The sequence below is a fragment of the Pimephales promelas genome, chromosome 13 (assembly GCF_988280905.1).
Source record: "Pimephales promelas chromosome 13, fPimPro1.hap1.1, whole genome shotgun sequence".
NCBI lineage: Eukaryota > Metazoa > Chordata > Actinopteri > Cypriniformes > Leuciscidae > Pimephales > Pimephales promelas.
Genome location: NC_142781.1, coordinates 30,315,940 through 30,341,957, shown reverse-complemented (window position 1 = coordinate 30,341,957; position 26,018 = coordinate 30,315,940). Strand labels below are relative to the sequence as shown.

Sequence of the window (26,018 nt, the reverse complement as noted above, 5' to 3'; positions counted from 1 at the left end):
TTATATTAGTTAATGCACTGTGAAGTATGAGTAGCCTAAACAATGAACAGCTGCTCTATTTTTTATTAACTAACGATAACAAAGATGAACAAAATAAATATATTGCTCATGGTTAGTTCATGTTGGTTAAGACATTGATGGACAAATGAAATCTTATTGTAAAATCTTACCAAATAATTCATAATTTTCAGAGAAATGCCTCTTTGGGTTCCTGGAATCAATGGGAAAGCCTTTTTAAGAAGTCTTTTAATTGGGTTCGTGGGATCTCAATATCTCCTCTCAGGAAGGATCTAGAGCCTCAATTTTTGCACTAAGGTTTAAGTCTCATTGCCCTCTATCAGAATCCAGAGTTTCAAGAAGATCAGAGAAACTCAAAATTTCGACTTTTCGGTGTAACCCTGTCGACTTTTTCGGTGAAGAAAAAGAAAAAAAGTTTCTCTGATGTTCTTGAAACTCTGGATTCTGATAGAGGGCTATGAGACTTCGCCGATTTTCAACCCACTTTGGTAGTATATGTAAATGAACAATGTTTACTTTCACTCTGTGTTTCGCCAAGACACCAGCAGACTTTTGGCAGCTTCAGATTGTATCCGTGCCCACGGACGTCAGATCGACAGAGGGTTATTAATTACATAGCCCCCAATGGACATGTTATTGAAAAAAGTGCATTTTGAGTATTCTCAAACCGTTGAGCATACACCAGTTGTACCCTTGCTATTGCAGTGCATTATGGGATTGAATGAGTGCACTCGATAACATCCACTACACAACTGTCCTCTCAAATAATGCCCTATTTAAGGTATAGGCGGTAATTTGAGTGTCTGTCTAAAAATGAATGCTGTGTAAGCAACAAAGACAAAACAACTGCATTGCATGGCATACAAATCAGTATTTATTAAATCATAATCTCAATTGTTTTGTCATTCTGTGTGCAAAAGACTTGCAAACACTGTTATACATATAAAATATACGAACAACTGGAAAACATGCACCTGACGGAGTATAATTTCACTTTTACAGGATAAGAAAATGGTGATAATTGCACTGAGGTGGAAGCATCAAACAAAGCACCATCTCGGTTTGTAATTTGGCTTCGGGGAGAGAGAAAAAGAACTAATGGCAATGTCTCTTATGAGGGAAAAGGACCAGCCCTCCTGAAATTACCTCCGGGACCATCTATTGAAAACGATTGGGTTGTTTTTTGGCCAAATACAAACAGGATGATGCATCTTAAAGGCCATAGTAAAGTGCAGTGGATAAAAAGCATGTTGTTTTGAAGGGTCTATACAAAAGAAGGCACAATGAAACAAGGCTTAGCCTCATTAGTTCAAACGATGGCACCGGTATATGTTCAGATCACTTGTATAAAAGTAGTACATTATATTATGTCTCTTTAAATGCATGCTCATATTTATCTTATATCAAAACTACAAGGGTCATTACAAAATGTGGAACATCCAAATGAACAACCAGACAATTATAATAATTAAAGCCCCCATATAATAAGATTCTTTAGACAATCTGTTGCTGCTGTTAAAAAACTCTTGAGCTTGGCCAGTTTTCACATATGCTTTCTGAGACACTATCTTTGGCCTGAGATCGAAAGGATATTTTTATGGCACTGATAACAGGAATAGAAAAAAACAGAGCAAGAATAATCATGTGAGAGGAACAGAAAATGAAGAGACACCGAGGCAGCTTCTGGACCGTTACATAGTAGTGAACCGACTGTGAGCGTGTCGTAGTTTCTCTGCAATCTGCCAAAACACAAAACCATTTTAATGGCTTTGACATATCCAAACATTATGGACATTCTGTAACTTTTACTGTCATTTAGACACTTTACCATCTCATAGAATTTGACTTGCTCCTCCAGGTACTGCTGCATCACCCTGTTGTAGTCATAGATACGGTTGCTATGGAAGTGGTTCATCTCCGCTGCAAAGAGGACAGATGTGTTAAAGTCATCATGTAAAAGTTTCCAGCTGTGTGAATAAAGGCTTGATCACAGACGCCTAAGAACACCAGATAGTGTTGGGTTAACACTCTTTCTGTCCAATGAATTCACAGGATTTTTTTTTAAATAAATTATTATTTGTAGAAAAATACTAAAATATATATCCAGACTGAGATTCACACAAACCTCAAATTACAACATCGCTAAAAAAAAAAAAAACATTAGAAAAGAGAGAAATAAAATACTGTTCAAATGTTTTGGGTCATTACAATTTTCTGGAAAGAAAATTAATACTTACATTTAGCAAGGATGCATTTAATTAAATCAAGTGTGACAGTAAAACATTTATGATATTACAAAAGATTTTCATTTCAAATAAATGATGTTCTTTTGAACTTTCTATTCATCAAAGGAAAACGATTCCCCAAAAAATATGAAACTTTAACATTGATAATAATAATAATAGTTGCTTGAGCATATTAGAATAATTTCTGAAGGATCATGTGACACTGAAGACACTGTCATTATATTTGACTACATACACAAATAGAAAATAGTTATTTTACATTGTAATAATATTTCTGTTTTTACTGTATTTTGATCAGATACATGAAGCTTCGGTGAGCATAAGAGTGTTACAGGATTTATTAAAATATTGGATTTTATACTGAATTTAACTGTGCATATAGTATAAAATATGTATTACATACATACAGTAAAAACAGTATAAATATCCATCCAGCCATTTTCTACAATTGCAGGTAGTATAATAAAATTAATTAACTGTGTAAAAATATACACAGTTCAAATGTATGGATGAATTGCAAACATTAAACATTTGATTGTATTTTATTTAGGGCTGTCAAACGATTAATCGCGATTAATTGCATCCAAAATAAAAGTTTGTGTTTACATAATATATGTGGGTGCACTGTGTATAATTATTTTATATATATATAAATAAACACACATGCTTGTTTATATTTTAGAAATATTTTCATGTATATAGATTTATATATAATTTATATTATATATAAATATAAATATTTTATATATAAATAATATTTTTTTCTTAAATATACATGCGTGTGTGTATGTATTTATATATATATATATATATATATATATATATATATACAAAATAATTATACACAGTGCACCCACATACAGTATATTATGTAAACACAAACTTTTATTTTGGATGCAATTAATCGCGATTAATCGTTTGACAGCCCTAAATAAAATACAATCAAATCTTTAATGCCTGCAATTCGTCCATACATTTGAACTGTGCATATACAGAAAAAAGTATGTTGAATAAAGAAAAATGTCCTGGTCTGAAAATCACACTGCAGAAATATTATTATTTTCCCTGTAATTAACTATTAACACTTGTTTATCTCAATTAAGACTGTTGTAAATTATAGTTTTGTTTCCAGCATTCTAATATCGTGTTAAGTTGGAGAGTCTTAATTACTCTAAATGTGACATGATGTTGTGAAAACCATTCACATCAAATGCGATTAACTACACCTCAGTTACTATACATAGGCTACATATCAAGGGGGGTTACAGTGTCTAAATGATTTTTGGAGTCAGTGCAAGTAGGTCACAATACCTTGCAGAGCGTATGACATGGTGCTGGCACGTTTATACATGGAGGCCTTTTCTGAAGGGCTGATTTTACTGGCGGCCACTAGTTTCTCGCCTTCCTTGACCTTCTCTATGGCAGCCTGTGCAAGAGAAAGACGCCCCAAAATGCAGTAAGCCGAATTAATTCTCCAATTTTCTGTGCTCTCATCCTCTTTTAATAGATTCAAACACCTAGTGAGCTGCCTAAAAGGTCACTTATGCAGATCTATGATGGTCAGGATGCTCACCAGGTTATAAAAAAGTGTGTCTATAAGAATGAAAAGAGACTCGTAGTTCTTTCATTTACCTTGTGAACTCCAATAGTGTCAGGAAAGCATCCCAGCAGACCTTTGTACTCATTGTTGGTTTCCATGAGGAAGTGAAGGTCTTTCCTAGGCTAGAAAGAGACAGACAAAACTAAATGATTAAAGCAGACACAAACACACCCAGGGTCACTTCATTCAACCGCTCACCAAAGGTTTACGTCACTCGAACACATGTCTATGCGCACACATGAATGCGCTCTTACGCACAAACACGAATTGGAATTCATCTGGACAAAAACAACCATTAACTGTTGGAGAAAATAGCTAACAAAACCTATTAATTCCCTTACAACTAGGCCCAAATAATCCTTAAGCAACAGGTAATTCAGGTGTAAAAAAATAAACGCATATAACATTGCATTTGTAGTATAAACACTAATACACTACAGGTAGTATCTGTCTGTTATTCAGCTGCATTTTTAAACTTAATATCTTTATAGATGCATTGGATCACATGAAGGGTTAACAGAGATTTAAAAATATTCAATGTAACACTGGACCACTTACCAGACGAGTCCTTACAACTATCGCAGTTTGAAGGCCAAACAACAACCAAGTTTTCATTCATTGATACCGATGACGGTGACTAGCACAAGGCTAAATGATTGTGGACAGGTCTGAGGCAGAACACACACAACTACGGCTTTCTCCACCTATACAGCAGCTTTTAGGGTCCTGATCATCCTGTTTTTGAAATGTCCGTACTTATATTTGTAATACTTTGTTTATTGAGATACAACAGCTTATGTCAGTGTAATACAACAATAACATACCTTAAAAGGTTGAATCTCTTTTACATAATAAAAATAATAATAATATTGAAAATAAATAAATAGTAATAATAAATAAAATAGAAAATAAGGAAAAAGAAAAAAAATAATTGTAACAAAGAAAAAGAATATGTATACATGTATATAAAAATAAAAAACAGGCATAGGTCAAATAGGATAGCTACACATTAGTTGGAAGTAATCAGGCATACAAGAGAAGCAAACATGAGAGGGACTATTTCAGGAAAAATAGTAAATGATTAGATGACTAATGGCTCACTATTAATAACATGAGGTGAGAATAGGTTGAGATTCAAGTTATTTGATCTCTTTCTACCTCATTTATTATATTATATAAAGGGTTATATAAAGGGTTTCCAAATACTCTTTAAAAAAAGACAATTTACCTTTCACAGTACATATATTACTGTTCAAGAGTTTGGGGTCAGTACTATTTTTTTAAAAATATAAAAGATTTGTATATTTATTCAGCAAGCATGCATTAAAGGGTTGGTTCACCCAAAAATGTTATTTCTTCTCCTTCATGCCGGTGAAAAAACCTGTAAGAATTGTATTCATCTTCGAAACACGAATGAAGATATTGTTAATAACATCGGAGAGCTTGTCGTTCCTCCATTGACAGTCCAGAGATATGTGAATAAAAGCTTAAATCTGCTTATCATATAAAGTGACCAAGTCTCTTCAGAAAATGTGTCTTGCTTCATATCAGTTTTAGGTATTCATATCATATCTCTTTATCTACTATTTGAAGCAACAAAGTGTCAGTGGCATAGGCTGTCAATGGAGGGACAGAAAGATCTTCAGTGTTGTTCTGAAGATGAACGAAAGTCTTATGGGTTTGGAATGAAGAGGAGTAAATAATGACCATTTTCATTTTGGGGTAAAGTAACCCTTTAAAAATTGATGATAAGGTAACATATGTAACAAAAGATTTCAATTTCAAATAAATGATGTTCTTCTAACCCTAACCCTATTCAAAGGATCCTTTAAAAATGTATTGGTTTCCTCAAAAATCTCAAATGTTTTCATGTTAGAATGATTTCTGGAGGATCATGTGACACTGAAGGCTGGAGTAATGATGCTGAAAATCAGTTTTGACATCACAGGAATACATTACATTTTAAAGGGATACTCCACTCTTTTTGGAAATAGGCTCATTTTACAACTCCCTCAGAGTTAAATAGTTGAGTTTTGCCGTTTTCAAATCCATTCAGCTGATTTTCTGATATTTAGAAGAATATCTGTAACCAGACAGTTTGTGGTCTCATTGACTTCCATAGTAGGAAAAAAATATACTATGGAAGTCAATATAATGGAAGTCAATGAGACCAGAAAAGTCTGGTTACTGATATTCTTCTAAACATCGGCTGAATGGATTCAAAAATGGTAAAGCTCAACTGTTTAACTCTGAGGGAGTTGTAAAATGAGTCTATTTCCAAAAAAAGTGGAGTATCCCTTTAATATATATTGAAATAGACAACAATATTTCTCAATATTACAGGTTTCACTGTATTTTTAATCAAATAAATGCAGACTTCTTTTGAAAACATTTTTAAAAATCTCACTGACATCTGAATGGTAGTGTAATTTCCTGGTTGCTAAGAATGGTTTGATACATAGACAGCTACGTTTCCCCTATCACATCTGAGGTTAAGATATGGTTCAGAAACTTCCTGAAATAAGAGAGAACTGAGATGTTCTACAGTATTTTAATACCTGCTCTGCCACCAACTGAGCAATCTCCTCGTAGGTCTTTCCTGCTGCCGTCATCGCGTCTGTGAGCACAGCCTCTCCTGTGGGTCAAACACAGCCACACATTCAGGATAATAAAAGGTTGAACATCTACTGTAACACAAAGACTGCTGGTTTAATCTCAAGCGAGGCGACGGTCCTGCTTCATCACCATAGTGCCCTTGTCTAATCTTTCAGGGAGGCAATACCTGCAAATAATTTACTACTTGTACAAAGTAGCTTGGTACAGGAGAAAAAAGAAGCTAAATAACATTAACAGGGAACAAGAAGGTGTTTGATAAAGTTTCTAGACCAGATGGTAAACAGAACATTTTTTTTTACCTCATTGACTTTAGTAAGTTTCTAATACCTTGATATCCACTGCTGATGAACACGGACGACAGGTTTTGGAAAGCTTTGCCAATGCGTTGATATTCCTTTGGAAGGGCTGAGAAAAACAAGCATAACCTGATCATGATATTTCATTTGTAGAGATTTTTATAAATCACAATACACTCCATCAGAATATGGTTTGTCCATGAACACAGTACAAAATATAAGAAACTGTCACTTTGTTAAATGCAATGTGGAACCATATATACACACATTATATATTAGCGGTATAACGGTACACAAACATGACGGTTCGGCACGTTCCTCGGTTTTTAAGTCATGGTTCAGTATGGGATCGATACAGCAGGGGGTTGCACATATACACATTTGTTTTTTAAAAAATGTGTATACGTGTTTAAATAAATAGCTTAGAAAATTAATTATAATAGATTTTATTAATTAACTAAGCAAATGCTGAAAAATATATGGGAAACTATATATTTATTTAGAGGATAATATTAAAGGTTACAATTAACAACAGCGCCCAAATTATTACATTCAGTTGGTATTTATTTTTAGGTTTAATAATCAACTGTCAAATTTAAAAAAACATGTACTATAAATTGCACATAAGGTGGGTTTTGTATTAACTTCTAAATCTAATTCTAGTTAATTCTCTAATTCTCCAATTCATTACTGAAATATAATCATTTACACAATGGCTGTCATAACATACATTAAATAATCAAGAAGACATTACTAACAGGTTAAGTAAATATAATGAATAGGCTAATATAGTGCAAACACAAAATGCTTCTGTCTAGAGTTAATTTCACTAGCGAACTAACCTGCTGCCTGAGGGAAAAGTAATGCTACATGAGATAATATTTTCAAGCTGTTTTATTGATATGTTTCCGCAGGTAAAACATTGGTTGAGAGATGTAAACATAACGATCATCAACTTTTTTTTTCTGTGCTTTTTCCTGGCATTAATGCACGCACCCCCGTCGGGATTGAAGTGTGGATCGCCTGTGACTGAATTCATCGGGTGACAACATGCATCCTTCTTGTATGGTTCAGGACAAATACATGTACCGTTACACCCCTAATACTAATTTAATGCATCCTTGCTGAATAAAAGTATTAATTCATTTAAGAAAAATATCTTAATCTTTCATATAGAGTGCAACTTAAGTGTCACAATGAGCGATACTCACGGCCCGTGCAGCGTTTCCAGTGTTCATTTCCTATGGTCAGCAAGTCTTTCACACCGTCGTCCATCGTCTTGGTGAAACGGCTGAACTGCTCACATTTATTCTCTCTGATGGCAACAAGACAACATAGATGAACATCTCCATCAAGAGGTTGCTCATTATTAGCACCAAATTAGCTTCTGGTTGATTATATCAGCTTGAGTTTGTCAAACTTACAATAGATTAAGCTAATAACCCTCTTGGACTAGCTAGAAGACATCGTAAGCTGGATTTTCCATCAGTGAAGTGACCCTGTAAGACTTACACTTCAGTCAAATCAAGGTCTGGCAGTCCCTCGGGCTCTATCGTGGAGAAGACCATGACTCCGACAGTCTCGTCTTTTTCTGCTTTTCTCTTTCCCGTTTTCCAGTCCTGTAATACAGATGTGTAACAAAGTACTCTGTCTCAAAACCTACTAAGCTGCAACAAATTCAGGTTAAAGATGGAAACACATTTACCTTCTCATCTTTGTAGGAGAGAAACAGCTGGAAGACGTCGCTGCAGGAGACAACCGGATGCCGGCACATCCGTGACATCCAACCCTGAAGCCTCTCCATACGCATTTTTATAAACTCTTCCTCAAATCGGCCTAAAAAGTGGGGAATTAATCAACCTCGTTTTAATTTCAAACTTCTTTACAGGGAACAATGGGTAATGAAAAGTGCTCACCTGTCACCTGTTTATCAGGCAAGCAGGGGATTGGAATCGCCGACCCGAATTTATCCAAAAGCCTTTCATATAACCAATCGAAGTGCTTGTATCTGTGATTGACAGGCTTGTTTGTGGTCTGCAAAAAGATGGCATGAGACAACATCAGCTGGAATGAAGTTATTCATTTAAACATGAATGTTTCTGTACTTACGGTAGGCGTGACTTGATACTCAATATAACTCTTGAGGCCGTACATTTTGGTGCCCTTTTTAGGGTCAGCGACAACACAGTCCAGCTGATAGTCTGGATACGCCCACACTGGGCCAACTTCTCCCATCTGAAATACAGTATATATACACATATCCCTGTCAGATAAGTACTTTACAGAATGTGATACAGTATATACAAGCCTTGATGAAGTCATGAATATCAAGGAAGTAAAAAAAGCATTATCAATCAAAGCAACAATACTATAAATGACACATTAAATAAGTGACTCACATAAATGGGCAACTTGGTTCCTTTAGCGGCTTGTTTGGACAGCAGGTACAACTCAGGACCTGATTTGGAGAAGCCAGGGAATCTGAAAAGAGAAGATGCGGCTTACAAAGGACAAAGCATGAAATGAGCAAATTAATATAATTGCTATATTAATAAACCCGTTATTGGAATCTAGAAATCATACAAGAACACTGTGAAATAGCACATCACCTGGAAAACATGTTATACAGTAGGATTTTTAAATAAAATAGCAGTGAAAAGTGTTGGGAGTAACACATTACAAGTAACATGCATTATATATAATCAGATTACTTTTTGATGCGTTGAGGTAGCTTGTTACTTTACACATTTTACACAATATTTGAGTTACTTTTTAGAGTTTAATTAATTTGCATCAACATCTTTTAAACTACTTAATTAAAAAATATCTTCATAAAGTAGTCACTTGGGACATGCACTCATGCGTGTGCAAAAACAGACAAAAAGTACAAAAGTAACCAAACACATTACTTTTAACCAAGTAACGCAATTAGTTACTTTTTTAGGTAGTACCATACCGCAATATTGTAACGTACTTTTAAAAGTAATTTTCCCCAACATTGATAAATGGACAATGTACATTTTCTTTTCTCAATATTTTAAATAAACTTAAAATAAAAATGGTGTAAATAAGTGAATTTGAGCATCTTGTTTGCTTTATTATGTGTATTATTATGCGACTCTTGGATGTGTGTCCAATCCGTGTGACGCAATCATCCGACTTACTTATTGAGGGCAATTTTCATGGATGAACCGTGAGCTCCGCCTCTGTTCATAGCGCCACCGTCTCCAGCCTCAGATTCAGCATAACCACCCGATGACTTCACGTCATCCCACTCCTCGTCCCATTCATCGTCTTCTGCACCTATAAACAGTCATTAGACACACTTCAATATAAAAAGCACTGTGAGAACCAGGTGTTAGTAAGCCAAACCCGAGTGTCAGGCCAAAGCAGACATGCTAACTAACCTTTGACAAAGCTTTATTGGTCTAGTAGTAGAAATGATGCCACAGCTGTAAATAATATTCAACAATATTATTGATCTGACTGTACTGACACTGTTGTATGAGAACTGAACCGAGTTGGATGATGACATTTTTTCCAGAACTGCTTTATAGATGAAATTAACTAATTTAATAAGCTTTACAACGGAACTGAATCAACACTGAACTGACTTCAGATGAACAACAGCCTGAAATGCATAATTTTTCCTGGTTATCACTTTAAAGCTGCTTCGAAACTATTTGTTTTGAATAAAGTGCTATATAAGTAAAAGTGATTTATTCATTTATACATTTCAATATGTTAGTTAGCCACACTGGGGACTCTAGTTAAAGAAAACACAATTCACAGCAAGAAAAACCCTTTAAAACAAACACTCCCATACACATACACAACTGTTGAGCTCATGCAGATTGTTATTAAAACCACATCAAAGTCCTTACATGAATTTCATGATTTACCTGAGAGGTCAATAAGACATGGGTAGGGGTAAATATCTTCAGAAAAAAACGGAAAAAAAAAAACGAAAAGGTGATTTGTTATGTTAAAATAAATGCATTAACATAAAATGTTAATGCATTTAATTAACATTAAAATAGTGCATATTACGCAATTAAGCTTGTTTTTCATAACAAATATCAGTTCTACATATTCTAAAGTACACTAATGATTGTGCAAGTAAAAATCTGAAAGTAAATTAACTCGGTGAAAGAGTCATCTTGCTTGTGGTAATAAATCAGTTTTCATGGGAAAACCTCTCCAAAACAAATCTACACACTCTGTTTGCCTTGAAGAAACTTGAAAAAGCTTCATTTTACAGCTTGGAAAAGTTAAATTTCAGCTCCTTATGACTCCAAAAATGAAACATTTGATCTTCCAGAGACGACATCACTGGAAAACTTTAGCCTAACACATGACTCAGTCATAAATTAAATCACGAAACCACAGCCACATTTTCCACACCTAGTTGTAAACAACTTTCATACTTTCATATAAAACAATGCATACTGAATACTACATATTCCACAAAGCAACTTGGCTTTCCATTTCTGGTGTCGCATAAACCTTAAGTAATATCAGCGATCAGTCTCTTTATATGATCTGACTGCCAAGAGTAAAGAATGTTTTACACAAAACGTTTTGTTCATTAGTGCATATTACCCAATTAAAACATAATAATACACAGTAAATTCATGTTCCATTAATGGATTCTTCCTCTCTTGTAAGTTGTTTGGGTAATAAAGAATCAGCCAAGAACATCCATGTAACACAATATACAACACTTTGGCTAGAGCCTCCCGGTTTTATAAATATGCTGGACTGAAACCCTTTAAGAGGAATGTAGCCGCTCCCGGGAGGAATAAACATTATGGTAAGTATTTGTGCCTTCTGGCTATGGTGTTCAGTTTTCCATTTAGGATCTAATCAACAGGAGAAAATCATAGAAAGAGACACTGAAATCATTGCAAATATATAACATCCATTAAGACATATTTGTGAACCAGTTTAACTGATTCATTGACCCATAACCCATTAAATGATTCATAAACCCATTCAGACATCAAAACAGCTTTTACTCTTCACAAGAGTGAAATTTTGGATAGATCATAACTAGAAAAATGTGAACCCTGAACATCACAGGCTAGCTAAACAGATCATATCATATTCCTTTGGATTCTTTCCCTTATTTTAGTCATTTTCAGGTTTGAGCTGTGGCCTAACAGTTAGAGCACACAGTCCGGGCCTGTTGTTGAGTATTGGCACTCTTGAAGGACACACATGTTCAATTCTCCGCTTAATTTTATGTCCTCCTGTCTTTATCCTCCAGAATCCTCAAAATACGCAGGAAAAGAATCACATTCTGTTTATGTTCTAGTTGCAGTTGTTTAGACCAGTGATAGGTCTTAACCACTAAGCGGCCAAAGCAAACATCCAAGTACGACTTGATTTAACCCTCTGAGGTCTAGGGTGTATTTGGGGTCCTTGAGATGTTTTGAGATGCCCTGAAATTTATGCTTTTTTCAGTTGCTTATAAACCTATTAATGGCACAGGTGAAATTACACAGGGCTACCATAATATGTGAGCAACATGTATGTACATGTTTGTATTTTTGAGAGAATATTGTTTATGCGTGGTTATTGAGGTCGAGTTACGCGCCACCGCGTCATGCTGCTTTTTTTCTCCTCCTATCTATACAGTAATCTATCTACAGTAAAGGCTGGAACAAATCGATGGAGAGTCAATTCGTTATGATGCAATCGTTAGCCTATTTTTTACAAAAAACTGCATCTACAGGGCCATAACGTAAGATGCAAGGTAATGGAGCCTTTTATACATTGTCGTGTTTCTTTAGAAATAAATAATGGACAAATGGAGTATTAGGACGCCTCAGATGTAAAGTTATTCGCTGTCAAAGTGATGCCAAAATGAATGGGAGTCAATGGAATGCTAACAGCAGGTGAAGTTCTGCTACAATGGCGGCTCCCGCGAGGCTTCAACTTCCGGTTGAGAACCAATAATTTAGAGTGAACAATCAAACATGGGTTAATTTGATTTGTTACCTGGACCCTGGTAAGCCTGCGGGTGTCCGTGTCCTCCAGAATTCCACGCATTGCTGCTGGTTTGCCCCGTCTCTGTGCCCTCAGGCTGAGCGGGCCAGTTATTAGAAACCCCCCCAGAGGCATTATTGTCAAACGCTGCCCATGGGTCATTACCATTACTTGTCTGAAAGAAGGAAAAAGAACAACAATTTTACAATTCCTCAATTATCATAATTGGTAAAAAAAACAAAACACATTAAATAGAAGCATTTTCCCTAATGGCTTCAGACCAAAAAAAAAAAAACTCTTCAATTCTTTTCCACAGGATGGCAGAAGTCAGTCACAAACAAACAGAGAAAACAGCTAAGTGATTCTCTTCATTTAAATCACGTTCAGCTGGTTCAAGTCAGCCACACGATCTTTTGACCTGTAGATTGTATACATTATAAATGCACATGCACATCTTTCATAACACAAACCACATGTATTGTTTGCCTTTATGTTGAACATGCGTTTTTGACCATTCCCTACCAGTGAAAAGGTGCGTCTTTTTATCTGTAATACTTTCCAAAAGGAAAAAAGCCCACTTACATCCAATGATAAGTGCTCTAATAACCTTTGGTTGTTACTATTAGCCTGAAAAACACTATTTGGCCAGCTATTTTCAGATGTCAGTCGATACAAGGACTTCTAAAGAGAGCCCACGAAATGGGAAATGTTGAATAGAAAGTGATGTTTACCTTCCAAAGATGGATGCTTTGACTAGTCAACACTGAACAATTGAATCTTCAATGGACCTCTGGCTGGCCTTGATGACAACAAAAGCCCAGAGCCACAGAGAAAGAAACCATAAGCTCTGTGTTTCTGAATCATCATCTGGCCGCCCACACACACATCATCCAGACCTCATTCATGGTATATTCCCATCATAAATCAATAACACATCTGAGAAACTCTAAGCACAAGTGATTTCTGACAAATGCATGTCATGAGAGCTGCAAATATCATTTTTATTTTACCAGAGTCGACAACAGAAATGCAGACTAGGGGTGCACGATATTGACAAAAATGTGATATTGCGATATCGATAATGAATATTGCGATATCGATATTAATTTCGATATTTTTAAACGGATGTAAAACTACAAAAGTTATTGGAAAGCGCATCAAAAAAGATTAATAAATAAATCAAGTTTTCTTACAACATAAGATTTATTTCAACTGACAGTCATATTGGACTGGTACAGCATTAATAAATAGGCCTAAATAATATATCTACAGAACAGGACATGTTAGTTGTGTACACTACAGTGTAAAAGATAATAATAAATAGCAAGTCTACAGAACACACTATGCAACATAAACGCCACTATATGCGTTTTCTTTGACCGTATATAGCTATGACCGTGAAAAGAACAGGTGTAAATGCCCTGTGAAACGCATTCGTGACGTATTTGAATCTAATCGCTCAACCACTTCAGAAGGTGGTCTGATCTGCATTTCAGTCGAAACTGGACAAATGTAAATGCATCTCGTTGTTGAAACCAAAATGTACTCCTTCCAAAAACGCTAAAAATGAGAACGTTAAAGGCTTGTCATGTTATGGCCAGATATGACGACGCGCGCGACTGCAACACGCATCACCGCAGATGTGCAGCTGCTGAACATTTCCTTTTCATCAAGTCAACGCGCAAACTATCGCAAATCAAAGTGAAAGTAAGTCGCAGACGCTTTTCACAGTTATCTTCATTAAAAGTAAATAAACGAACTGATCTATTTTACCTGATGATCATAAAACGCAGCTCATAACTGTTGCTTTCGGTGACGTGCACTCCATTAAATCTGCATATAGCGCGAGAATTGAAGATGGTATTTTGATAAATCAGATAGCTATCCGAACAGTAAAAACGCATGAAGTTGTCAGGTGGACCGTGGCCTGATGATACTTGTGCGCTGGTGTGCGCGTCGAGCCGGGGCAAGTGTGTGTGTGTGGGACTGTGTGGTTGGAGAGCAAGGGAGAAGTGAGAGAGTGACGGCGGTTAGCTTTGTAGCGAGTAGCGACTTTATATTGAGAAACAAAGTGTCTCCCCTGTTCTTTCTGACCACTGTAGGAAATCTGTAGCATGAAAAGTTAAACCTCTCTTGATTTAATATTGTTTATGGAGAAGGAGAATCAGGAAATGAGTCGGTGGGGAAATGCAACGGTGCATGTCGGACCAGACGCATCATAAACAAAATATTGCCCAAATATCGCGACACTTTCGATATGGATATCGAGCAACGTGATATCGCGATAACGATATTGATTCGATATATCGTGCACCCCTAATGCAGACAAAGTCCAACACTAGCCTATCGGTTTAGTTTCTACTTATTTGCTCATGCAAAACCCACGTCATGCATCGAGAATGTGGCACCATGCTGCGAAAGACTGTTTAAGAAAGTGTTTAGGTGTGTTTATGTGGATTGGATTCATGTGTGTCTGGAATTAGGAAATGTTTGTTTTCCTCCTCATCTGTAAGTTGCTTTGGATGAAAGTGTCTGCTAATGAAAATGAAAAATGTAATAAAGTGCATTTACAAAACTTAATTCAATAGAGGGCATGTTTTGAGCTCATGAACACGGTTTATAATTTAGTTAGAAGCCAGTACAAGTGGCTCAAAAAGCAGTCTAGATCATTTAAAAACTTGATCACAGGACAGCTTTTAGTGCAGTTCAACAAGCACATGAAAAATTAAACCGTGACAAACAGAAATTAATTTTAAAAAGCAAATTCTGCAACATAAATCAGCTATCCAACATATGACAAAATCATTGCATTTATGTTTTAAAATCTGGCAACCTGTGATGTGATCATTTAGTGCTGATCAGTTTGATTGATGTGTGATTTTGTAGTGCGCTCAATGGGGTCTGATTCAATCTGAATGCATTCAGACCCCAAGAACAGGGTGTTTATATGTTGGTCTTGTTAGTGAGGGCTCCAGGATTAAACCCTCTGAATCCATCATGCCAAATTAATTTAGGGTACCTCATCTGGTGAGGTGGAAGAGAAGCCTGGGGTAACTGGGGCGACTGGGGTTTCCGGCTGAGCTACATCCACCTTAGGGGAAAGACGTGACATCATCATAAAGCGCCTGAAAGGGAAGGGTTACCCTGATATGACACTAAAGTCAACATCTTCCCTTATCAAACCACTAATTTTCTCGATAGCAGAGGCACAGCTGAGACCTTCACGCATACACTGAAGGGTTTAAAATGGAGACAGTTCGAGATATATATTATTCATCAAATGGTTTTGAAATCCGAGTGCTGACTAATACACAATCATGCAATTTCAACAATCAGCGTCCACTTGATTTATGACGTCTCACTCTCAGACAAATGTTTGTTTCATCAAACCTCAAACACAACTTAAGCAATTACTATATATAGATACAGTATTTCACTACTTGACCCACCCAATTAAAAAAAAGTCTCTTGAGAGAGCGGACTACTAATTACAGATCACAGGGAAGTCTGTGGTTAACAATGCCACACATTTGAATATGACTCATAAATATCTTGCATTTCTGCTGGTTTCACATCTGTTATCAGTGATCATCGAGCACATGCAGACTACAGATAGGTTAAAGTCTGTCCCTTGACTGATCAATCAGCTTCAGGCTTTGAGATAACACCATAAGGAACAATTTATCATCAGGTGGTGTTTTTTCAGTTTTGATTAAACATGATACATCATGTACACTTCAAGGTACTAATGGTATAAGCTTTTGAAACTTTAAGACAACCTGAAATCAACATTGGTCCTAAATACAGACTCAAAAAAATTACTTTAATCAAAATATGCTTATGTCAACAAGAAAATGTGAAAAGTGCTTCCCTGACCTTAAGTGCACTTAATTGTATTTAATTAAAAGAACATTGCATACTGAAATTCTTATATTAAAAAAAATGTACTTGAAGATAAAATATAACTGAAATAAAAGGCTTTTTAAGTGTATTTAAGAGTACACTTTGATAAAACACTTGTAATATCAAAATAATTTTTTTTTTTTTTTTTGCAAGGGTGCAGAACACATCATCACGTGGCTATGATGCGTTGGGCAGTTGCCAGGGCTTTGCCAAGGTTCAATACATTTTACCATAATCAAATCATGATATCATTTCCTGCTGAATGTTCTGAAATGAGTCACTTTAAATGGAAGCGTAATGAAAGCTGTTTCATGTTGTCTTTAATAATGGTAAAAACTATAAAAACGGAGAAAGCGATAGTTGTCCAACAGCTTCCCACTCATCAAAATACTGCTGATCAAATCATGGATTCTCAGAAAAACAAAGCAGCATATACAAAGACTTCAGCCCACTCAATGAAACCCTCTATCTCAGCACCGAAAGCAGTACCTCAACTAGTCCAATCACTTTGTCTTGAACTTTAATTAAAAATCATCATCCTCCACATTTGGCCCATGATCCTCAGAATAAGCAACACAGGATGTTTTATCCTCAGTCTTAGAGTTTGCTTGCACACACATTTTTACATTCTGAGTAAGACATTTTATGCTTGGGTATAGGAATCTCCCTTCCTGCTCACTTCCTCTCAGGATGTTACACAGCGGGAGAAATGCACCGAGAAGGACCGTTACACAGAGAATGAACAGCGTGTTTTGGACACGATAAATAAAACCGAATGCTTTACGTGCAGCATCAGTCAACAGACTCACTTAAATATTCCCATCATTCTCATTGGCTTACCGGTGCAGTGCTGGCTGTAGTGGCTAAGGTCGGCATGTGACTGTCAAAGAACGAGAGGTCGAGGGCGGCAGCATTTCCCCCAGAAGTAACTCCTCCAGAAGTAAAAGGTTGAGCCGGGTTAAGCTAGAAGAACACGAAGAGACAAAGAGTCAAATAAGACAAGTGTCCTGGTACACCAATTCTGACTTTGTTCATTTGAGGCTGAATGTAACTCATGTCATATTTTATAGTATAATGGTATAGATAATAATCATAGTTTCTCATATAATATAATTTAAGATAAATTATAATAATGATTGTTATTAAGTATTTACTTTTCTCTGACCCCTAAAATTTCCTCCCCAAAGAATCTGGTATCTGGTAAGCAATGTTTAGGATATAATATCTCATGCATTTTGATCGCTGGTTTCATATAAATCAGTAGATGCTAGTGATCCACGATATATCGGCCGCCATATCAGTATCGGCCGATATATGTTAATTTTTAGTATTATCGTTATCGGTCTGATAAGAAAATTAGGCCGATATATATTAAAGTTGATAATTAATGTATTATTTCCTTCAGCTGAGACGCTTCAGATGCACTGTTCAACATGATGGTTTGGAATTGCTTGAAATATCATTGGAAAAAAAATTAAAATACAGTTTAGTGCAGCACAAGTCTGTCATATAGTCCATGTAAACTACATGATGTGATTGGGATATGGATTTTAATGGTAAGACTTTTGTTTTTGTAATCAGACTCTCAAAAATGACATAAAAATTTGGATTTAGATTTATCGGCCAATATATCGGTTATCGGCTTTCAAGTATAAAGAATTATCGGTATCGGTCAAAATGTTCATATCGGTGCATCCCTAGTAGATGCATAGACAAACTTGTTCCTTTCAAGTCCAAATAGTGCTAAGTCTTCTAAAGGATCAAATATTTTCATAAATGGCTGCCGAAGTTGGAGAAAAAGTGAAACATTTCGAGACACAGGTGTTATTGAGGCCTTAGATGCATCTATAAAAAGGCCAAGGATATACTACATTTTTCTTGATCTTCAAACATAAGCCTTGATTGACTTTGTCATTTTTAGTCCTTATCATGCGAAAAATGTGTAGCTGGGTGTGGTAAAATATTTCACTCATTTTGCCCATTGAAGACATCACTTGATATGAAAGTTCGGTCAGGTCATGGCTATTTTTTCCCCTCTACTTTTCATTTATAAAAGTAGCAACCCATTCTACTTCATTTTAATAAAACTTCAGAATCCAGCAATGGAAAACAGCTTTGGGTGAAATTTGGAGAAGTGTGAACATGTGTGGTCAGTTGTTTGGCTCTGAGAAAAGAGAAATGAAGGAAGCACGCGTGTTTGTACGATAGTGCAGCTGTGAGTTGAGGTCAGGAGGGAAATCTAAATGCATGTCTGTTGCCAGCAACAGGCAGAATCACTACACAGCCTATTTATACAGAGAGTAAACTGTTTACCAGCTCTCCATGTGCATGCATTACTGCCTCAGGATGCCTTTATAATGTGATTTTATTCAGCTACACAGAATGACGCACCTTAACACAAAGTTACTGTTGCACTGAAAGTGTAGATTTCGCAATGGTTTTGTAGCTTCATTTTCAATAAATTAAATTGTTTGAACTCCTATTTCAGATGTTAATGTTACATAGGGGTCCCACACCTTGATAACTTCAAATTTAAGGACCTTTCAAGGACTTTCCAGGTCCAATACCCACTTAATGTGGGGACACATTTGTTTTGTCCAACAATAAACGTTCAGGTACCATCATAGTAGTTTCATCCATGAGTGAACGTCAAGGCAACGTATAAAACACAAAGTACCCCACGCGGGAAACACTTAACGTACTGCCTAAATGTGCGTAACTAACGATAATCAAGCAAAGCTAGTGTGGATAGGCCACGAAGTGTTGGCGAAATAACATATTAGTGGACCTGAATAATATAATATGGATTTTTTTCCACCAGAAAAGCACTTTCAAGGACCTGTATCTATGTATGTTTATTTTCAAAAACTTTCCATGGCCTTAAATATTTTTTTTCCTGATTTACAAACTTTCAAAGATTTCAAGGACACGTGGAAACCACACTAGTAAAACTATTCAGCCTTAAAGGGTTAATTTACCCTAAAATAAAAATGAAGTTATTATTTACTCACCCTGGTGTTGTTCTAATAATTTCTAATCATGTTTTATGCCTTCTTTCTTTTACGGACCACAAATGGAGGAATTAAAAAAGACTAAAGCTTTTTTAAAAAGGTGCAATAGTATCACAGAATGATCCCATGCGACATGTGTCGTATATCCCAAGTTGTCGGGGCGTATACAATACGAAATGAAAAATATTATGGAGCAAAAATCCTTATCTTGGCCATTGGTCTGTGCACGGCTACAAGACTTGTGCGTTTGTGTGACTCGTGTTCACTCTTTCTCGCCTAGAAAAAGTACACAGGTTGTGAGAAATCAAGATGAAGACATGAAATACAAAGCCTAGTGAAGAAAGTACATGGGTACATTTTGGGATTTCTGAGTTAAATATCTTCGGACCAGAACTCTTGTTAGGGACAAGAACGCGAAAACTTCTTGTTACGAAGATATATTCACCTCAGACAAGAAAGTTCATGAATCGTGTTTCATGTTGTGTTTTTGTTAATCATGATTTCTCACATCTTTTCTGGGCAAGACGGAGTGAAATTGCGGCGCTAAGTGAGTCACATGCTGAATACCAAGAGCCAAAGTCTGGATTTTCATTCAATAATAGAATTTCATATCATACATCCCCAGAACACGTGGCATATACAACATGTTTGGCATATAGAACACTTGGCATAACACTTGGCATATACAACATGACATCATTCTGTGATACTTTTGTGTCTTTTTAAAAAGCTTGATGGTGGATGCTATTCACTGCCATTATATGGACAAGTACGAGCAGGAGATTTTTTTCTTTATTCTCCTTTTCTGGTCCATAAAGGAAAGAAGGGCAAATGAGATTAAAACAACACCAGAGTGAGTAGTTAATGACTTAATTTTCATTTTACGGTGAACTACCCCTTTAAGCCTGGAATTGAACACTATACTAATACACTTTAACTCTGGCAGGCCACAGGAAAAGAAATCACATCCTGTTGAACAAACAGGTCACATTCCAGCAGCGATCGTTTCTCTGTCCTTTTGGTCATAAAACACTGCAATGTGTGTATTTGTCCATGAGAGAGACAATCATAATATACTTTATCATACATAGTGCACGCCTAATACATTGCCTAAGCAATTAATCGGCTAATATTTTGCTAATATTTTGAATATGAGTTGATAAAGAGAAACCTGAACTTTGAAATTATATTAATAATAGTTTCAATATTTTTTTTGTTGATTTTTAGTATTTATTGTGTAAAATAAATGAAGAGTTCAGATGCAAAAGCCTCTAAATGCCATTTGAAATTTTCTTCTTTAATGATGATTTTTATCAAACTTGTATATTTAAGTTCAGTAATTTCATTTAAATAACAATTAATAGGTAATTATCATCACCATTTAAGTGAAATTACTGAACTTAAATATACAAGCTTGATAAAAATCATTATTAAAGAAGAAAATTTCAAATGGCACTTAGAGGCTTTTGCATCTGAACTCTTCAAATGTTATTTTATCTTATTATAGCCCTCACCAAGGCTGCATTTATCATAAATACAGAAAAAACAAAAATATAATTATTTTTTTAAGTTACTTTTTGAATATATGTTAATTTAAATTGTAATTTATTCCTGTGATAGCAAAGATGCATGTTAGCATCATTACTCTAGTCTTTAGTGTCACATTATCCTTCAGAAATCATTTTAATATCCTGATTTGCTGCTCAAGACATTTCTTATTATTATTAATGTTGAAAACAGTTTAATATTTTTTTTTATAAAACTTCAAAAGAACAGCATTTATAATCAAAATAATATTTTGCAAGTGTCACTTTTGATCTTATTTAATGCCTCATTGCTGAATAAAACTTAATTTCTTTCCAAACAGACCAAACTATTAGAGAGTAGTGTGTATATACACATGACAAATCCTTTTAGAGGAACACTGCTTACCTCTAAATAGTCCTCTGGTACTAATCCAACATCTCCTCTAGAGTTCCTTGCCTCGATCCATCCTCCTCCGATGTTCTGGGAACAGAAGTGAACGGATCAGCTTTACATGCAACATCTCAGAGCAGACATGGAAGAGCCAGGTGTTATGAAACATCATGCAAGTGAAATAAACTCACCTGATTGGTTATTGTGATTGTCTCACCCTCTCGGACCGACAGCTCATTATTCCCAGGCTCTGCCGAGAAATCATATAAAACCTGTGCCTGTGTGGAGGTAGAACAATAAAAGTAAAGCACATGCATATACAGACACCAAATGTGTTAGGACATGTTAGCAATCATTAATGGAATAGAACCAGCTAGACTTGTTCGGTTGGATTATTTTGGACCACATTAAAAGCACAGGACCTCAGCAGTAACCTAATGGTTAATGTTTAACTCACATTGTTTCTGGAACCAATGAATGATCATTGGAAATCAAGAGTGACTTAAATGAAAACTGTCAAGAAATCTATGGTCCATTTAGAACGAATTCATAATGTATACATTTTAATTATAAATTATATATCATTCAAAGAAACTGAGGCTTATTTTAGGACAATTGCATTGTGAATTTCAATCAGTTTCCCCACAATCTAAATATATGCAATGCCAAAAATTAATCAAATTTTTTATAACATTTTTTTAAAAAAATGCTTAATAAAAAAATATATATATTAATTAATTAAATTTGAAGTGATTATTATACATCACTGTAGTATTAGTTATACTGAATTTAATTTAATACTGAGTTTAAATTATTTTGCTGGGGGTAAATGTTCTTAAATGTCATTAAAATAACGTCACTTTATTCCGCAATGAATTTTCCTTGGGCAACGCTCTATTAACACTAAGTGAAAATAGAGAGAATATAATATTTAGATTTTAGATTAAAGAATTAACGATTAATCGCATCCAAAAAAAAGTTTGTGTTTACATAATATATGTGGCTCCACTGTGTATAATTATTTTGTGTATATATATATATATATATATATATATATATAGTACACACACATGCATGTTTCTTTAAGAAAGAAATATTATTTATATATAATTTAAGATACATTATTTATATATAATTTAAGATATATTATTTATATATATATATTTATTTATAAAATATTGATATTTAAATATAATACAAATTATATATAAATCTATACACAGTACATATATGAAGATATTTCTTAAATATATACAAGCATGTGTGTGTGTATATATATATATATATATATATATATATACACACAATTATACACAGTTAAACACAAACTTTTATTTTGGGTGCGATTAATTACGATTAATCGTTTGACAGCCCTAATTTAAATAGAATATTTTCTTAGCGATAGATTCTTTTTACACAGTTTAAATAGCAATAGATTCTATTTACACCAAGTAAAAACAGCTGCATTTTCTGATATGCTACTTACACTAAGCGAAAATAGTGATAGCAAAAATAGGAGTATTTTCTTTGTAATAAGAGTAAAGATAGTATTTCTGCTATTTATAGCCTACTTATAAATAATAGCAGAAATTGGACCTCGGTGTTCTACATTAAACAGTATGCAATTATAAAAAAGAGAGTGTAAATTATTACATTTATTAAAATTATTAAATGGAAACCACCTTATTAGGGCAATAAAGCCCTCCCTATACCGGCCCTTACCCTAAACACTTTAATATTAAACAAACATTAGACAGTTTATTTACACTTTTCAAATATGTTCTTAATTTGTATTAAATACAAATGCCTTTTTGATTTTATGTGTGATGGGTAAAGGGATTAGAGTGAGTTCAGGTTGATTTGTGTCAAAAATTTCTCCACACGCTTACCCCATACACTCCTGCTACTGTTAGCATTGTAGCATCTCACGTAATCGTGTCTGACCCAACCAGACATCAGTGGGTGGAGTCAGGCTAAATAGCCTCACCCAACAAGTCAGGCTATTTGCACTTTAAAAATTATAAAATTAAATTTCTCATTTTTTCTTTTAGTGTGAACCTGGACATTTTGTCATGAGATTCATCCATACGGTACTGACCTTAAAACAGAATAATATAGGCCTAGAGCATGTTTCTGTGATAAAACTAAGCATACAAATGATCACAAAACAGAATCATTCCACCATACAAAGAGAGGGAAAAACACTTTCCACAAAGCTCCCGTTATTCTAACACACACAGAGCCAATACAGAAACACACACATCCTGAAGCTAACGAAACAGCAAACAGTGAGGTCTGTATGAACAGTTAGACAGGGCCTCTCTCTGTAGGGATTCAAAAGAGACGACTCAAACACAGAGAGTCTGTGTGTGAGAAACTTCACTTCTGATTCAAATAAAATCACGGCCAGTGATGGATGGACCACTGTCTGATGCCATTGCCAAATGTCCATGACCATTTCCACAACAAGTCTTCAAGTAGAAAACTAAGTGATGATGAATTGAAATTATGATGTGCAAGTCAAAAGGAGGAAGTAACATGAGGACTAGAGATCAAATTGCTAAGAAATTCATAAAGGCGGGATTGACAAATCATCTTTGCAGCAGAAGTGTGCTCACACGACAGCATGTGTCTGAATCCCTCCATCATTAGAAACATCCTCATATAGACAGTCAAGGGAGCAGGGCTAAATTAAGGACTAAACTAAGCTTATTATATCACAACTAAAAGAAAAGGCAAACTAAAAGATAAGACAAAGCTTGCATATGACTAGAACAATTTCAAAACCTCACAACAACTTATGTGTAAATGCAGCTCATGTAGAATGCAGTCATTTGATTTAGGTGACATTAAGGTGAATAATAAAGACAGTCCTACATTTAAGTCACATTTGGCATTTTGATTCCAGTATTGGCTTAATTGTGAGTTTTTTTTTCTTCACTCCGTTGTTAAAAAAAACATCCAGGTAGAATTTCAACAGAATTTCCTTTTTTTCCCCATTCAAAATTTAAATGCCTGTAGTTTTACAGATATTTTGTGTAATATTAAGTTTTACCATTAAAATTAGAGGCAATTAATCAACATAAAAATATAATATGATATTAAATATTATTGTTTTAAAGACAATTTGTAGTATTTTTACATAATAAAAGTCTGTATTTGTTTGTCTATTTGTCTGATTGTGATAAAAACATTAACAGTAATTTAACATAACATAATTTAACAAACATAAACAGTAATTTAAATGTGTGTATATATTGTACTGTATGTATGTATATATATATATATATATATATATATATATATATATATATATATATATATATATATATTCATTACATGGAGAATTTACACGTATATAGGTAACTAGTTAGTTACTATTAACTAATCTTGGTGAATGATTTACATTTTACCTACATATCCCAGCATGCATCACAAATGACGTCATGACCCCACTAAAAATGTCACAAGACTCTTAATGATCCATATTTTTCCAACGCTCAGCAGAAAGCCCGTAAACACCGTAAAAATAACAAAAAGAGAACATTTCAGACCCATTTCAGGGTGTTAAACAGGTCGGTTATGATGTTTGAGACAGTTCTAAACACTTTACACTAAATTTATCGGCGTCTGTTTGGAAGTACTTTGCCAGTTCAAGCCCAGTGTGATCTCAGAGCAAAAAAATATATACAGACAGACTTTAACCAAAAACACGTCAAACAAGTCCTTACCTTCGACTCCATTATACAAACATTAACCAGTCATCACAGAAACCTGTAGTTTAATGGCGATAAGTTCTCCTCTTTTTCATCCAGACATTTCTCAACTGCCAGAAACGATTCTTCCCAAACTAGTTTATTTACATCACCAATAACACTTAATCCTCTTGTTCGACCCTTAACAGACTTATATCAAGCGGGTCAGTAATGTGAGTAAATCCAAACTCGTCGTTTTTCCAGCTGCTCAACTTCACTGCAGCTGAGTGTGTGTTACACATAAAAGACACAACCGGAAACTGATCGAGCCCCCTCAAAAAAAAAAAAAAAAAAAAAGCCAAACTGCTGCTGAATGCGTGTGTAGGGCCAAAAAAAGTGTTATTAAGCATAATAGTTCAAATGGTATTTACATATTATCTATAATACATAAAACATAACAAATATTTCATGTTATGGTTATCATACAGTAGTATAGGCTATAAAATATACTATATTCACGATATATCGTATATAGGTTACGTCATAGTCTAAGAATATTAAATTAACATTAAACATGTTCTACTGTTAAATAAACAACATAAATACATAAACAAAACAAAGTCTGATATGTTCAAGTAGGTATTTCAGTAGTTCTTTTACGAAATGCTTATAGAAAAAAACACACAAACATTAACAGCAATTATTGTCATTGTCTTAACAAAATA

General features: G+C 34.8%; 1 protein-coding gene across 2 annotated transcripts; it reads right to left on the bottom strand.

The window, feature by feature from the left end:
- Positions 1-1,210: 1,210 nt before the first annotated feature.
- On the bottom strand, positions 1,211-25,600 carry snx9b (sorting nexin 9b). Of its 2 annotated transcripts, XM_039692481.2 has the most exons (19): positions 25,330-25,569; positions 21,790-21,876; positions 21,614-21,688; positions 17,511-17,633; positions 15,787-15,858; positions 12,780-12,942; positions 9,941-10,079; positions 9,176-9,257; positions 8,886-9,011; positions 8,693-8,810; positions 8,482-8,612; positions 8,289-8,395; positions 7,988-8,091; positions 6,808-6,885; positions 6,423-6,499; positions 3,897-3,986; positions 3,576-3,690; positions 1,847-1,938; positions 1,211-1,757 (listed from the first exon to the last, which is right to left on the bottom strand). In XM_039692481.2, the coding sequence occupies exons 1-19, from the start codon at positions 25,339-25,341 to the stop codon at positions 1,710-1,712; spliced, it is 1,839 nt and encodes a 612-aa protein (XP_039548415.2). In that variant the 5' UTR covers positions 25,342-25,569; the 3' UTR covers positions 1,211-1,709. The 2 variants fall into 2 exon arrangements, with proteins under 2 accessions (XP_039548415.2, XP_039548416.2); XM_039692482.2 differs by lacking the exon at positions 15,787-15,858 and having other exon boundaries at positions 25,330-25,600.
- Between the last annotated feature and the right edge of the window lie 418 nt (positions 25,601-26,018).

Excerpts from the sequence above, each read along its gene's own strand:
- snx9b (XM_039692481.2), bottom strand. Across the intron at positions 8,613-8,692 it reads GCCTGATAAACAGGTGACAG|GCCGATTTGAGGAAGAGTTT; the intron begins GTGAGCACTTTT and ends CCCACTTTTTAG. Across the intron at positions 6,886-7,987 it reads CTGGAAACGCTGCACGGGCC|CCCTTCCAAAGGAATATCAA; the intron begins GTGAGTATCGCT and ends TGTTTTTCTCAG.